At 46.7% G+C, this 17,015-nt stretch overlaps 1 protein-coding gene across 4 annotated transcripts in view; it reads right to left on the bottom strand.

Annotated features, from left to right (window-relative positions):
- The window catches only part of LOC140198095 (ral guanine nucleotide dissociation stimulator-like), a 132,726-nt gene that overhangs the window by 32,901 nt on the left and 82,810 nt on the right, over positions 1-17,015 (bottom strand). For 3 of the 4 annotated variants that reach the window (XM_072258991.1, XM_072258993.1, XM_072258995.1), the window contains exons 5-10: positions 15,592-15,788; positions 12,054-12,166; positions 7,743-7,958; positions 5,207-5,310; positions 4,012-4,096; positions 1,925-1,993 (exon numbers count right to left, since the gene is read on the bottom strand). In XM_072258991.1, coding sequence (XP_072115092.1) covers positions 1,925-1,993; positions 4,012-4,096; positions 5,207-5,310; positions 7,743-7,958; positions 12,054-12,166; positions 15,592-15,788 — 784 coding nt within the window. The remainder of the gene's footprint in view (positions 1-1,924; positions 1,994-4,011; positions 4,097-5,206; positions 5,311-7,742; positions 7,959-12,053; positions 12,167-15,591; positions 15,789-17,015) is intronic. The other variant, XM_072258992.1, reaches the window with a different exon arrangement.

Raw genomic sequence — 17,015 nt, 5'->3', positions numbered from 1 at the left:
AAAAAAATGGAACACTGGAACACTGAGCTGCCAGTCCTGCCCCTCCTGAAACCGAGTCTCATTAAAGGCTACAATGTCAATTCCACATGCCGATCCATGTCCTAAGCTCATCCACCATTCCTACCATAATCCTTGCATTGAAATATACAGAGAACATTAGTCCCATTATGCTCAACTCTTTGATTCCTGACTTTGTCTGCAGCCTGAACAACATATTTCCCCACAATCACGCCACTATCTCCACTGGCACTCATTTCACATCCCCCTAGCTTAAACCCCACCCAAGACCCCGTGCAGCACTATCAAACCTTCCTGCAAGGATATTCGTCCCCCTGCAGTTCAGGTGTAAACCGTCCCTTCTGTACAGATCCCACCTTCCCTGGAAGAAGAGAGCCCAATGATCCAAAAAGCTAATGTTGTCGCTCCTGCACCAACTCCTTAGCCACGTGTTAAACTGTATGATCTTCCTATTTCTGGCCTTGCAAGCATGTGGCATGGGTAGCAACCATGAGATCACAACTCTGGAGATTCTGTCCTTTAACTAACCACCTAATTCCCTGAACTCACTTTGCAGGACCTCATTACCCTTCCTACCCCTGTCGTTGGTACCAACGTAGATCACAGCCTCTGGCTTCTCACCCTCCCACTTAAGATTGCTGTGGACTTGATCAGAGATGTCCCTGACCCTGATTAAAAATCTTGTTCTTATCCACCAAGCCTCCTGCCTGTTCCCCTAACCAATGAATCCCCTATCAGCATGCCTCTTCTCTCCATTTTCCTTCTGAGTCACAGGGCTAGACTCAGTGCCAGAGAGCTGACTGCTGTGACTTTCCTCTGCTAGGTTGTCGCCCACCATCTCTCCCAACCTCACCCAACAGTATCCAAAGCAGTATACCTATTGTGAGGGGAACAGCTAGTGGGGTTCTCTGCACTGGCTGCCTATCCCCTTTCCCCCTCCTAACGGTTACCCAGTTCCCTGGGTCCAGCATCTTGAGTGTAACTACCTCCCTGTATGTCCCGTCTATCAACCTCTCAGCTTCCCAAAGAATTTGGAGTTCATCCAATTCCAGCTCCAGTTCCTTAGTACAGTCTGAAAGAAGCTGCAGCTGGATGCACTTCTTGCTGGTGTAGTCGTCAGGGATATTTGAGGTCTGCCTGCCTTCCTATATTCTGCAAGAGGTGCATTCCACTATGCAACTTGTGTCTCAATTGCTCTAACAGGGCAAAACAAAAAAAATGAAGTCGTCTACCTATGCCTCTTCCTGCTGAACTCACCACTCTAACACTGGTCCACTCTAACAATGGCCAAACGCTTAATCCTAACCTCTTTTTATTGGCCCTTGTAAGCGCCTATTTACACACAATCCAATGTCTTCTTGGGAACTGTGGAGCCCAGAATATCCAAACTCTCCTTGCTCACTTCTTTTGAATACTCTCCCCTAGCATACAATCTGTCTCCTCAAAAGATTACAGTTCCTTTCCTCTCACTCCATCTTATTTTATATTTTGTCATGTAAATTATGCTTATTGATGTCGCCTTATATTTGTGATGTACTGTGCTGCTGCTGCAAGAGCCTAATTTTTCATGGCATTTATGCCCTGGATGTACGTGTTTCCGACAATAAATTTGAACTTGATATGTTTGAGCTTTAACGTAAATGTCATGCAAACAATAGATAATATTTATAGAAATACAACACAGAGGTTAGGCCCTTTGCACCACTGAACCCAAACCGACAATTAATTTCCCAGTTTCCAATTGGTTTTGAGTTTACATTCCTTGTGGTTGTAACTTATGATTACCTAATTACCTCATGGTTGCTACATAAATGGAATTTGTGACTGTAAAGACCCCCAAAGAGTTAAGCCTCATGTTCTATTCAACAAGAAGCAAAATGTTCAGTAAGATTAAAAGGCAACTTACCGGGATTTTGTGGTCTTTTGTTTTTTTCATTTGCTTCTTGTCTAGTGTGGCAAACTTTGAAGTTCCTTCCTGGCAGATTAACAAAGAAGAATCTGTTATCTTTATTTTAAATCTTTAGGCTCGGCATTGAACTGAGATCAGAGTAACACATGGAATTAGATCCTTCAGTTCAACCCATCTGTGCCGACCTATTTCATTAGATGAGCTAGTCCCATTTGCCTGCATTTGGGTCATAGCCTTCTAACCCGTTCCCATCCACATAAACTATCCAAATACGATTTTTAGCATTTCAAATGTACCCACCTCCACCGCTGCCATATACCCACCACATTCTCTAAGAAGGAAATTGTCCCTCTGGCCCTCTTCAAACCTTTTCTCTCTCATTTTAAACATATGTCCTCTAGTTCTAGACTCCCTACCCTGGGGAGAAGACTGTGGTCAGCTTCGTGATTTCTGTGTCCCTTCATGATTAAGGTCCCCCCTCAACATCCTGCACTCGACAGAGAAAGTCCTAATCTATCAGTCTCTCCTATAATCTATCAGCGCTCCAGTCCCGGTAACATCCTTGTATAGATTTTCTGCACCTTACCTAACACCCTTTTCTATAGCAGGACGACCTGATACACAGTTCTCCAAATGCAACCTTGGCAGAGGCTTACATAACTGTCACATTGCGCCCCAATTCCTGCATGCAATGCCCTGCCTGAGGAAGGCAAGGATCTTCCTCGTCATTCGGTTGACCTGTGTTGATATTTTCAGTTAGATAACTACCTGTATATTGAAAATCTCCGCAGATCAGGCGGCATCCATGGAGGGGAATAAACTGTCGACGTTTTAGGCCAAGACCCTACATCAGCCCTTAATGAAGGGTCACAGTCTGAAGCATCGACTGTTTATTTCTCTCCATAGATGCTGCCTGACTTGCTGAGTTCCTCCAGTGAGTTGTGTACATTGCTCAAGACTTCCAGCATCTTTGGAATCCCTTGTGCCTTGTGTGTGAACCTCTATCCCAAAGTCTCTCCATTCTACAACAACCCCCAGGGCCCAACCATTCACTGTGTAAGTCTTAACAAAATCGCCACTAGCACAGTTGATCAAGATCACACTGTAAACTTGGATAACCGTTTACATTTTTGACTACACCACCGAGTCCCCACCGCAGGGAGCACCTCTGCCCCTCTGGAACAGGGTGGTCATGACTGGCATTCGGAGATGAACCCACTGCGGCCTGGGCACCAAGAGACACTCTTGAAGAAACGATGGGGTGAGAAGCTTGTGATTTTGATTCATTGCACAACACGATGACTCAGAGATGCCCGTTCAGAAGAACAGACACAACCAGGCCAAGGCAAGGCAGCTGGAGGTCAAACAACGAGCAGATGACGGGACTGCCATTCAGGTTCAGGAAATGGGCTGGGTTGAAGGCTGTTCTAAGGCAGACACGGATAGATTTTCAGCAAGCAATAGGATCAAAGGATAATAGGAATCAATGGGAATGCAAGGTTGATGTTACAATCAGAATGGGCATGATTTATCCAATGGCAGAGTAAAGTGCTCCTGAATCCTGTCTATATTTATAGAGTCATAGAGAGATACAGCATAGAAACACATAATTCAGCCCACCAAGCCTACGCCGACCAACGAACAACCATTTACACTGATCAGATTTTATTCTCAACTCAATCCCCCCAGGTTCTCTCCTCACCCACACACTGGGGCAATATAGAGCAGAAAGTTAACCCACTGATCTGCACAGTTTTGGGATGTGGGGAAAAAAGATAAAGCATCAAGGAGAAATCCATGCGTTCGCAGGGAGAATGTTCAAACTCCACACACAAACATTGCTGGAGGTTGGGATCAAACCTGGATCTCTGGAGCTGTGAAGCAATGGATCGACCCACTGTGCCACTGAGCCACCCACAAGTTTGCCGAATTAGAGCAGAGACCATTGGTTGGGTAACACTCTCACACAGTCAAAGCCTTCAAATCAAACTCTGCTGTTTTAGTTCTGTACAATGTAATAGGAACTTCCAATTTTAAAAGCGAATATAGATGTTTCCATTTCACATTAAGATCATTGCTCTTACTTTAATCAACAGCTCCCGGCTTTGGGAATAATTGTTCTTCTCTGAGAAGATCTCCGAGAGTTCCTCGTATCTCCGCATAACTTCTCTGGAAATAAAGGAAGAATATTCACTCTGAATCCCATCACAGAGCCTAAAATCTCACACAACATGCAAGGAACTAATACTCCCAGGGAAATTTCCCCTGGTGCTGTATCCAGCCAGACACAGTGAAACTGGGATTCTGGGAATGCCGAACACGTTTGCTCTTTTCCTGGAATTCTGGAAAGCCTCCTACACTGATCGATCCACACTGTTCCTGGGAATGTTGCCTCAGTAATGAGAAAATAATTTCTTCCATATTATTTCCTGGGAATCTGGAAATTCTATAGATATTCAGCCCCCTATCTGAGATTTTGGGAGTAGTAAATTCCCTTAATCTTTTGGTAAACCACCATACAATTTCTGGAATCTAAGAATTCCCCTATATTGATCCTCGTAAACCATTCTCAGGAAAACTGGGAATGTTGTTCTTGTAGACGCACTGATTCCCAATCTATTCTTGGAATTCTCAAGTAATCCTCTCCGATTATTCCATCAAATCTGGGATCTGCTCCCTACCCCCCACAGAATTTGGGAATGTTGCTCCAACACTGAAACGATAGTTTCATTATTCCTGGGATTCCTAGAAATTATATTCCACTGCTGAAAATTGAATCTACCATACACTCAGTGAATCAGGAACAGCTTCTTCCCCTCTGCCATCCGATTTCTAAATGGACACTGAACCCATAAACACCACCTCACTTTTTTACTTTTTCTGTTTTTGCACCATTTTTAATTTAACTAATATACACATATATGTTTACTGTAATTGATTTCTTCCCATATTTATTTAACAAATTTCACGTCATACGACAGTGATTTTAAACCTGATTCTGATTCATGATTGGTGATCTGGGTATTCTGTAATCCAGAACCACCGATCCCTCTACATTATCCAAAGGAATATCCAAAAGTTGCTCCAATGCAGACGCTGCTCCTCCCCACACAATTCCTGAGAATCTCAGAAGCTGCTCCAATGCGGATTGTTTCCTGTGAATAATTTCTGGGAACTGTTGCTCTGATACTGGTACCCCTTGCAAAAATTCCTGGGTATCTTGGACACTGATATCTCCTACACACACACAGAATTGTGATCCAGTTCCCCACACTGTACCTGGGGATTTCCTCCCAAGTTTTCTTCAGCCGGTGAACGGGGTTCGACTGGAGGGCAGAGATGATGGCGTAAAGCGAAGAGAAGTTCTTCAGAGCCCGGCATTCCTGCAGGGAAATACAAATGAGGACATTGTCAAACTTGAAGCAGGAGAGTCACTCTGGGAGTGGGGAATCTCCCCCTCCTGTATAGGCAATAAAGACCAGGAAGAGCAGCAAAGCTCTATCAATCCAGCACACTCAGGACTTTGATAGTTCCGGACCAACAGATTGACTGGACTATAGAGAGTCATAGGCATAGAAACAGCACAGAAAAATGCCTGTGCTACCCTGTTATTCTACCCAATCCCATCAACCCACACCTGGACCAGAGACCTCCATTCCTGCCCCATCCATGTATTTATCCAAACTTCACTGAAGTGTTGAAATTGAATCCACATCTACCACTTCCACAGGCGGCTCATTCCACACACTCACCACACTCCGAGTGAAGAAAATGCCCCTCAGGTTCCTCTTAAATATTTCATCTTTCATCCTTAAACTAAGACCTACTATAGTTTCACGCAACCTCAGTGGAAGAAGCCTGCTTGCATTACCCTTTCTATACTCCTGACAATTTTGTATACTTCTGTCAAATCTCCCCGCATTCTCGACCTCTCCAGGGAATAAAGACCTAACCATCTCCCTATAACTCAAATCCTACCACCATCCTTGCAAATTTTCTCTGCACTCTTTCAATCTTATTGATATTTATCCTGTAGGCAGGTGAATTGATCTGCATACCATATTCCAAATTTAGCCTTACCAACATCGTACTCAGTACAATGACAATAAAGTTTAATCTAATCTAATCTAATCTTATACAATTTCAATATAACATCCCAACTCCTGTACTCGGTACTTTGATTTATGAAGGTCAATGTGCCAAAAGCTCTCCTTACAACCCTATCTACCAGTGATAACACTTTCAAGTAATGATGGTCCTCTATTCCCATATCCTTCTGCTAAACCTCATTCCTCAGTGCCCTGCTGCTTACAGTGGGAGTCTAAACCCTGCTTTATCCGCTCAAAGTGCAGCATCTCACACTTGTCTGCATTGAATTCCATCTACCATTTTTCAGCCCATTATTTCAGCTGGTCCAGATCCCACTGCGAGCTTTGATAGTCTTCCTTGCTGTCCACTACACCCCCAATCTTGGTGTCATCTGCCAAACCAGTTTACCACATTGTCATCCAGATCATTGATATAGATGGCTTAACTCATTGAAGTGTTTTCCACCTCCGGGGAGTTATTTGGCTTGTGGGAAAAAATAAGTCATAAGAGAATCAATGGAATAGTGAGAGTTAGTACAGGCCCAACGGGGTGAATGGACTCCTCCTGTGTCATAAGGAAAGGAAATATCCAAGCTGGCAAGTGGGTTCCTGAAGAGTTACAAATCTGGGGAACTGGGAAATGGGATATGGGATCAACTACTTAACACTCATCTTCTTCCTCCACACTCCCCCCCCCCCGCCCAACCTTCATCAGGATCCACCTCTCCCCTTCAGCTTGTGCTCCTCCCCATTCCCCTGCCCTTTTATTGTCTTCTGGCCTCTTGCTTTCCAGTTCTGAAGAGGGGTTTTGGTCTGAAATGTTGACTGTTCATTTCCCTCCATGGATGCTGCCGAGTTCTTCTGTGTGTGTGTGTGTCACACAGTGGGTTGTTTTAGCCAGAGACATAAAAGAGGCCAAGGCCGTATGACTACTGACACAGTGCATAAAACACAGCCCTTCTGCCTTTGATGTTTCACTGAACCAATTAAACTAGCAATTAAATACCTCATTAAACTCATGCCTTCTGTCTACACAATTCTCTATTCTCTGCACATTCATGTGCACATCTAAGAGCCTCTTAAACACCTCTACCGATTCTACCTCCACCACCGCACCCGCCCAGCAGTGCATTCCAGGAACCCACCACTCTGAGTAAAACAAACTTACCCTGCACGCCTCCTTTAATTACCCTTCCTGTAGTATTGGGTACCTTGATCTCGAGGACAAGATATGGTTGACTCCCCATCTATACCTCTCCTAATTTTATGATATTCTATTAGATCTCCATTCATCCTCTAACGGTCCAGAGAAAACTCAGTTTGCCCAGCTTACTGTATATAGCACATGCTCTCTCACTGAGGCTGCATCCTGGTAAATCTCTTCTCTTTACTACCTCCAGGAAGGAGGTACAGGAGCCTCAAGACCCATACTCAACGTTTTAGCAACAGCTTCTTCCCTTCTGTCATCAGATTTCTGAACAGTACTTGAACCCGTGAACACCACCTCACTATTCCTTTTTGGCATATTTATTTATCTTTGTAACTTTCAGTAATGTTTTATGTACTGCCCTGCAACTCAACTCCTTGACCATTGAGCTCACTGCCCTAACCAGTGAAGGCAAGCACACCACGGGCCTTCTTCCCCACCCTGTTGCCCTGTGTGGCCACCTTCAGGGCGCTTTGGGAGCGGACCCTGAGCTCCCTCTGCCCCTCCGAGACGGACCTACCTCGGCCACGAGCACCCACTTCTCCAGGATGCGCGCCCGTTGCTGTGGCCGCAGCCTGGTGTTGCTGAGGCAGGAGCTGATGACGCAGTTGGTGAGCTTGTTGAACTGCCTGACGGTGGCCCAGATGGTCGGGGCCAGGTTCTCCTTCCCCTTCTTGTCCCGCTGCGACCAGATGGACCCCAGGCAGTGGTACGGCACCACCTTCATGAAAAGCTCCTGGGACAAGACAACAAGAGCTTCACTGCACAGATACATTGACTGGGAGACACACAGTAAAAGAAACATGGGGGAATGGGGTTGTTATTATCGTGGTAAATAATCAGAATCAGGTTTAATATCACCAGTATATGTCATGAAATTTGTTATGTGGCAGCAATACATTGCAATTCACAATAAAAACTGTAAATTACAGTATTATTTAATTTAAATTTATATATACATAAATTTAAATTAAATAATTAGTGCAAAAAGAGATAAAAAGTAGTAGTGAGGTAGTGTTCATGGGTTCGATGTCCATTCAGAAATCGGATGACAGAAGGAAGAAGCTGTTCCCGAATCACTGAGTGCGTGCCTTCAGGCTCCTGTAGCTCCTCCCTGATGGTAGCGATGAGGAGAGGGCTCGTCCTGGGTGATGGGGTCCTTAATGATGGATGCCGCCTACTTAAGCATTGCTCCTTGGAGGAGTCCTGGATGCTGGGGAGGCTTGTGCCCATGACGGAGCAGACTGAATTCACAAGTTCCTGCAGCATACTTCGATCCTGTGCAGTAGCTCCCTTCCCCTCCCCGTAGCAGATGGTGATGCAGCTGGTTAGAATGCTCCCCAGGATACATCAGTAGAAATTTTTTGCGTTTTTATTGACATACCAAATCTTCTCAAATTCCCAATTAAACATAGCGACTGTCATGCCTTCTTTGTAACTACATGATGGGCCAAGGATAGATCCTCAAAGATCTATCGCCAGCTTCATATAAAATATATTCCAGAATGTTAAAAAGGAGGAAACGGTCTGCAACTTACTATGTCTGTAAGGCAAAGAGCAGGGAAGATATGATCACATTTCTGCAGGTGTACAGTGGAGAGCGTTCTGACTGGTTGTATCACCTCCTGGTCAGAGTCCGATCCACGGGATGGCGAGAGACCGCACAGGGTTGTACGTCACCTCCTGGTTGGAATAGTCCGATCCGCAGGATGGCGAGAGACCGCACAGGGTTGTACGTCACCTCCTGGTCGGAGGTTCCGATCCATGGGATGGCGAGAGACCACACGGGGTTGTACGTCACCTCCTGGTCAGGAGAGTCTGATCCACGGGATGGCAAGAGACTGCACAGGGTTGTACATCACCTTCTGGTCGGAGGTTCTCATCCGCAGGATGGCGAGAGACCACACAGGGTTGTACAGACGTACATCACCTCCTGGTCAGAGACTCCGATCCGCGGGATAGCGAGAAATCGCACAGGGTTGTACATCACCTCCTGGTCGAAGACTCCGATTCATGGGACAGTGAGAGACTGCACAGGGTTGTATGTAACCTGCTGGTCGGGAAAGTCCGATTTGTGGGATGGCGAGAGACTGCACAGGGCTGTACGCCGCCTCCTGGTCTGAGACTCCGATCTGCGGGATGGGGAGTGACTGAACAGGATTGTACAAACGTTTGTAGACTCAGCCAGCTCCATCAAGGTCACCGTCCTCCTCCCCACCATTGAGGACGTCTTCAAAGAGGCGGCATCTATCCTGAAAGACCCTCACCACCCAGGACAAGCTCACTTCTCATTAATACCAACAAGGAGGAGGTTCAGAAGCCTGAAGACCCATAGTCATCACTTTAGGAACAGCTTCTTCCCCTCAGCCACAAGATTTCTAAAAGATCCATGAATCCACGAACCCCTCTTTTGAACTATTTAATTAATCTATTTATCGCAGCTTTGCCATCATTACATACTTTGTCATATGACGTTGGCAGTCATGGTCCTTCCATGACGATGATTGTTCTTGGCAAATTTTTCTACAGAAGTGGCTTGCCCTTGCCTTCTTCTGGGCAGTGTCTTTACAAGATGGCTGACCCCAGCCCTTATCAATACTGTTCAGGGATTGTCTGCCTGCTGTCAGTGGTCACATAACCAAGACTTGTGCTATGCACCAGCTGCTCATACGAGCATCCGCCCTTCCATGGCTCCATGTGACCCTGACTGGGAGCTACACCATGCCCAAGGGAGACCTCCTGTCCAGCAGAGGAACAGAGTGCTTTACACCTCCTCTGCTAGAGGTGTTTCATCACCTCTCCACGCATATTGTAACTTCCAGTAATTTGTCTATCACGTAATTACTGTGCCACAAAACAGCAGCCTTCACAACACACGTCAGTGATGGTAAACCGGATTCCGACGCTGAGGCTACAGCTGCAGGGTGTGTGCCGTTCCGGTCACCGCACTACGGGGACAATGTGACGGTGGTGGAGAAGGTGCAGAGGAGATTCACCAGGGCGTTGCCTGGGACTGAGCAGTTCGATCAGTACGACTGCATGGATAAGCACAGTTTGCTTTTCTTGGAACAAAGAAGACTGGGTGTTTGGGGGGGGGGGGTCTGACGGAGGTGTACAAAATTATGAGGGGCACAGATACTGAAAAACGTTTTCCCCCTGTCCGAGGTGTCAAAAACCAAAGGACCTTAATTCAGGGGACGGGTAAGAAGTTTTGAGGAGATCTAAGCAAGGCCTTTCTCCCGAAGTAACGATGAACTGTGAGACGTGGTCTGAGTCACACTTGTTAACACGTCATACGGTCCAGTTTAAGGAGAAAACTACATATTTCTTTATATATTGAGATACAGCACCAGAGGGTGAGAACAAACCTGAGCCACTGGACCTGCAAGTCCGGCCCTTCGAATTGTGCAGTCCATCATCTCCGAATTAACCCTGGCCTAGTCACGGGACACTGACCAACTAACCTACCAAGCGGGACATCTTTGGACTGTGGGAGGAAACCAGAGCACCCGGAGGAAACCATTACAGTACGGGGAGAAGGTACAAACTCCTTACAGGACAAGCAGCGGTGGGAATTGAACCAGGGTCACTGGTACTGTAAAGCATTTTGCTAACCCCTATGCTGCCCCGAAGTTAAAGGGATTTCAGGCTGCCTTTAACTATGCATGATTGCGTACAGGTTCGACATTTCTCCACAGGAGGATCCGCTGTCCTTCACAGCACAATGATGTGTGGGTCAGTGGGTGAATTGGCCTGTCTAGAACGTCCCCTAGTGTGTGTGGGTGAGGGGTGGAATCGGAGTGGGCTGGTGATGATGGGAGTGTTAGGAGGTGTGGGATTAATCTATTCTTTCTCATGCCCCCATCAACCAGCTCTTCTTTGCCCTGATATGTACCAGGGTATAATTAATTTAGTTTTGGATGTGGTACTAAACTGGAGAACTCAGGAGGGGTGGGGGAAGCCATGTGGTCACAAGAAGAACAAGCACACACAGACAGCGCCTGACGCTGGGATCGAACCTGGGACACCGGACCTACGTGACAGTGGCTTCACCTGCAGCGCCACTGTGCCAGCCCTAAAGGCTTGTTCTGCCCCTTTATCATGCTGCTTGTCAATGAAATGCTAGAGCTGAGGACCAGGCCCTTCTGCCCACTGAATCCATCCCGACCATCAAGATGAGCTTTATTTGTCACACGTGCATCGAAACATGCGGTGAAATGTGTCACTTGCGTCAAATCAGATCAGTGGGGATGGTGCCAGGTGTTGCCACATTTCCAGTGCCATCAGAGCACGCCCATCGCTTACTAACCCTAGCCCGTATGTCTTTGGAATGTGGGAGGAAACCAGGGCACCCCCAGAGGAAACCCACCTGGTCATGGGGAGGATGCAGAAATTCCTTATCGACGACAGTGGGAATTGAACCCCAATCAGTGAATGCTGTTGCAGTAATAGCGTTTACTCTGACTGCTATGGTACCGTGCAATAAACCCATTTTATACCCCCCACGTTTCCATCAACTTACCTCCCATGTCACCTGAATTTTACCACTTTGGGGCAATTTACTAACCAGCAGGTCATAGGGATATGGGAGGGAAATGGACCCCAGGAGGGCAACAGGTGGGGTCACAGGTAGGACGTGCAAAATCCGCACACAGAGGGTTCTGGAGATCGGGATCAAACCCGGCAACTGCCGATCTGTACGGCAGTGGCTCCAACTGCAGGGATACTCTTGGTGTGTTTCCTCCCACCAACACTAGACGCTCAGGCCCGTTTCCCGAGGCATGCTCCCCAAGAAGGCTAAAATGCACAACTCAAAGAGGCTGGTGCTCACCGCGTCCATCATCGTGAGCTGGGACGCTGTTGTGTCTGCCATGAAGGTGAGGATGTCAGTTGGTTCTGATATGTGCATTGGCTGGTTCTCGTTCTCCACCGTCTGGTCACCTGCTGATGATAAACATTGCTTGGCACCAACCACACAAGGACTGGGATAAAGGATACAAAGGGCTAGTACACACAGTTGATGGACTGAGTGGCCTCAGATACATCGTGAAATTGCCACCATAAGTGCAAGAGCATCAGCAGATGACTCAAAGAATATGGATAGGGAAGGTTTAGAAGGACATTGGCTGAACTTGGGCAAAAGGGACAAGCTTGGTAGGCACCAGAATTACCGTGGACATGTTGATTCAAAGGCATGTTTCCACCCAGTATTCCTCTATGACTTTCTAAATACTCTAACAAACTTCTATGGATGCACTGTTGAAAGCATCCTGACAGATTGCACCAGTCCCAGCATGCAGGAACGCAAGAGGCTGCAGAGAGCAGTGAATCACTATCACTTCTCAGGCACTGACCTCCCCACCACTGACAGCATCCACAGGAGGTGCTACCTCAAAAAGGCAACATTTACCATCAGGAATCCCACCATCCAGGTGCTGCCATCTTCTCACAGCCACCGTCGGAGAGGACATGCATAGGTCTTAAGTCCCACGCCACCAGGTTGAAGATCAGCTGCTTCCCTTAAACCAATCAGCTCTTGAACTGACCTGCACAACTCTAACCCTACCTGAGAAAGAGAACACAACAGACCATCTCTGCCATGGACTTGTCTCTGAATGTGCCCCTTTTCTTACAGAGTCTTTTTTCTCTCTCCCTTCCCAGTCTTGTATAAGTCATGGCACATTCTCCGTGTTACCTGAACCTACAAGCCCGCAATGCTGCAGCAGGTTTTCCGTTGTACATCTACCTCACCATACTTATGCACATAACAATGAACTTGACAAGCCCTGGACTTGCACGGCAATTCCTCATAAAATGTGCATTCTGCTCCCGTCCTGATGACCGATTCTGTTTCTTCACTGTAAATCGGATGAGGATGTAGATCAGCTAGAGAGGAATCGGAAACAATGCGCCAGGACTTGGCCAGGACTGGAAAGCTTTAAGGACCGACTGGATCAGGTGGGACTGTTTCCCAGGGAACACAGCGGGACTTGGCCAGGACTGGAAAGCTTTAAGGACCGACTGGATCGGGTGGGACTGTTTCCCCTGGAACAGAGGAGACTGAGGGTACAACCTGAATCTGAATCTCAATCCGAAAAGGATACATTTCCCATCTAAAGTGAACCACCATGGATTTTCGGACCATGGTAGAAAAGACCAGGTTAACTACAGTATATGTGTTTTCACTGGAAGGGTGAGAGGGGATCTCATTATAAAGTTCTGACCGGCTGGATATTGTCAATAATATTCTCTGGCTGGCAGGGGTCAGGAATCAGGAGTCGTCCCAAGATATGGAGTATGAAAGGCAGGACTAGTCTGAGGAGATTTCTGTTCCCTTGGATGAATTCTGTGAAATTTCCTACCTCAGAATTCCCATCAACTCCCCCCCCCGCCACAACAGTTCAATCCCTCCCCCTCCACCACTCACTGGGGGCATTTTAAAGTGGCCAATTAACCCAGTGACAGAAACGTCTTTGGGACGTTGCAAGGAACTACAGCGCCCATGGGAAATCCACACGTTTGCAGCAAGAACGTGCAAACTCCACAAAAAGACAATGGATCAAACCAGTGGCTCCAGCTGCTGTGCCTCTTTCAAAAACCAGCAGAGATCTGTAAATCTCTGGACATTAGAGGAACTACAGGAACTGTAGGTTTTCCATCGTACATCTACCTCACCATACTCATCATGTGCACCAGTATGCTGAGCTAGATCTGCAAAGGAAAACCTACAGCAGCATTACATGGCGATACAATAGGGAACGATACTTCAGGGAGATTAACCACCATTTTATTGACGAACAGAACTGGTTTGATTGATTGATTGATTGACAGATTGATTCCTGGGATGGCAGGACTTTCATATGAAGAGAGACTGGATGAACTGGGCTTGTACTCGTTGGAATTTAGAAGATTGAGGGGGGATCTGATTGAAACGTATAAAATCCTAAAGGGATTGGACAGGCTAGATGCAGGGGGATTGTTCCCGATGTTGGGGAAGTCCAGAACGAGGGGTCACAGTTTGAGGATAGAGGGGAAGCCTTTTAGGACTGAGATTGGGAAAAACTTCTTCACACAGAGAGTGGTGAATCTGTGGAATTCACTGCCACAGGAAACAGTTGAGGCCAGTTCATTGGCTATATTTAAGAGGGAGTTAGATATGGCCCTTATGGCTACGGGGATCAGGGGGTATGGAGGGAAGGCTGGTACAGGGTTCTGAGTTGGATGATCAGCCATGATCATAATAAATGGCGGTGCAGGCTCAAAGGGCCGAATGGCCTACTCCTGCACCTATTTTCTATGTTTCTATGTTTGAAGGGCTGAATGGCCTATATTCTATGTGCTTTCTCTTATGTTGTTACAATGCCTTTTGGCACCAATCCCCTCTCACCTCCTCTCCATTGCTGACCGTCCCCATTGCCTTTGGAAAGTAGTCAATATAATCCAAGAACTCTTCTAACACAGATAATCTCTCTTCTTCCTCCTCCCATCAGGCACTTGAGAACAGGCTGAAGGGCAGCTTCTGCCCCACTGTTATCACACTATTGAACGACCTTCACATTCCCTAAGGTTGAACACTTGATCTCTCAAACTACCTCCTCGTAGCTACAACACGATATTCCACATTCTGCTTTCTCTTCACTACCTTGATGTACTTCCGCATGGGATGATCTATCCAGGTGCCACATAACTTTTTCCATTGTATCTTGGTACGTGTGACAACAACAAACCAATTATCAATAAAACTTTCCATAGATGCTGCCTGGCCTGCTGAGCTCCTTCATCATCCTGTATATGACTTTGATTTCCAGCATCTCTTGCTTATCAACTACACTGTTGGTCATAAGATTAAAAAAAAAAAGCCTGAGGACACACACCACCAAGTTCAAGGGCAGCTTCTACCCCATTATTATAAAATACTTGAATGGATCTCCTTTACAATAAAGAATTCCTGATCTCTCAGTCCACCTCCTCGTGGCTCTTGCACCTTATTGTCTATCTGAACTGCACTTTCTCTGGAACTCTACTGCTGTGTTTTGCATTTTGTACTGGTTTTCCTTTTGTTCCACCTCAGGGTATTTATGTATGGAATGATCTGTCTGTCTGGCACACCAAATAAAGCTTCTCACTGTATATAACAATCATAAACTAATCACCATCAGCCATCAGGGTGATTCCATCATTAGGATTGAGGACCTACCACAGTCACGATGCGCTGGAACCTCGTTTGAACTGATTTTATCAGTGGATGGGATACCAGTCTGGGCTTGAGGGTAAATTTCCCCATTCACCTTCACCCCATCCCCCACCCACCCCAGAGATCACAGGGCTCAGCGAAACGAAGCACATGCCGGCGGGAAGGAAGAACGTACTGTTCTGTAGTGTTTGACCATCACTGCTGGATCGCTTCTCGTTTTGCACTAGGATCCCTTCGGCTCGGCGCTCCAGTTCCGTGCCCCTGGACTCCTTCTTTATGTAATGCACAAGGCGCTTCAGACAAGCATTATCCAGGCTCTGGAAGTCTTCGGAATACTGCTCCAGCCAGGTGGAAAAGATGGAGGCAGCAACACTGAAACAGGACACAGGAGAGTTAGGAAATATCTCATGGATGGTTGACACCTCACACTGAGCAATGGGCAAGGACTAGAAGTGGGGAAGGGGATGCAACAAGCAGGGTAGATAAGTCAAGTTCACTTTTTATTGTTGTTTCAACCATAACTGCTGGTAAAGAACATAGTGAAAATGAGACAATGTTTTCCAGGACCATGGTGCTACATGAAACAATACAAACACGACACTGAACTACGTAAGAAAAAACACAAAAACTACACTAGACTACAGACCTATCCAGGACTGCATAAAGTGCACAAAGCAGTGCAGGCACTGCAATAAATAATAATAAATAATAAACAAGACAGTAGGCACAGTGGAGGGCAGTAAGTTGGTGTCAAGCCAGGCTCTGGGTATTGAGGAGTCTGATGGCTTGGGGGGAGAAACTGTTACATAGTCTGGTCGTGAGACCCCGAATGCTTCGGTGCCTTTTGCCAGATGGCAGGAGGGAGAAGAGTTTGTATGAGGGGTGCGGGGGGTCCTTCATAATACTGTTTGCTTTACAGATGCAGCGTGTGGTGTAAATGTCTGTGATGGCGGGAAGAGAGACCCCGATGATCTTCTCAGCTGACCTTACTATCCGTTGCAAGGTCTTGCGATCCGAGATGGTGCAATTTCCGAACCAGGCAGTGATGCAGCTGCTCAAGATACTCTCAATACAACCTCTGTAGAATGTGGTGAGGATGGGGGGGTGGGTGGGAGATGGACTTTTCTCAGCCTTCGCAGAAAGTAGAGACGCTGCTGGGCTTTCTTTGCTATGGAGCTGGTGTTGAGGGACCAGGTGAGATTCTCCACCAGGTGAACACCAAGAAATTTGGTGCTCTTAACGATCTCTACGGAGGAGTCGTCGATGTTCAGCGGAGAGTGGTCGCTCCGTGTCCTCCTGAAGTCAACAACCATCTCTTTTGTTTTGTTTACGTTCAGAGACAGGTTGTTGGCTCTGCACCAGTCCATTGGATGTGGCATATCAAGATAAAATTCGAAAAAGCTGCTATGTAAAGAAGCGATTACCGAGTGGTGCTGTGGTTAGAACCACTGCTGCACAGCGACAGAAAAACCAGGTTTGATACCGACCTCTGCCACTGGCTTTGTGGAGTTTGCACGTTCTCCCTGCGGCCTTGTGGGTTTCCCCAGGTGCTCCAGTTTCCTCCCACATTCTAAAGACATGCTGGTTGGTGGGATAAAT

Source organism: Mobula birostris, chromosome 5 (assembly GCF_030028105.1).
Source record: "Mobula birostris isolate sMobBir1 chromosome 5, sMobBir1.hap1, whole genome shotgun sequence".
Lineage (NCBI taxonomy): Eukaryota > Metazoa > Chordata > Chondrichthyes > Myliobatiformes > Myliobatidae > Mobula > Mobula birostris.
Note: the sequence above shows the minus strand (reverse complement) of the source record. Positions and strands in the feature narration are given on the sequence as shown.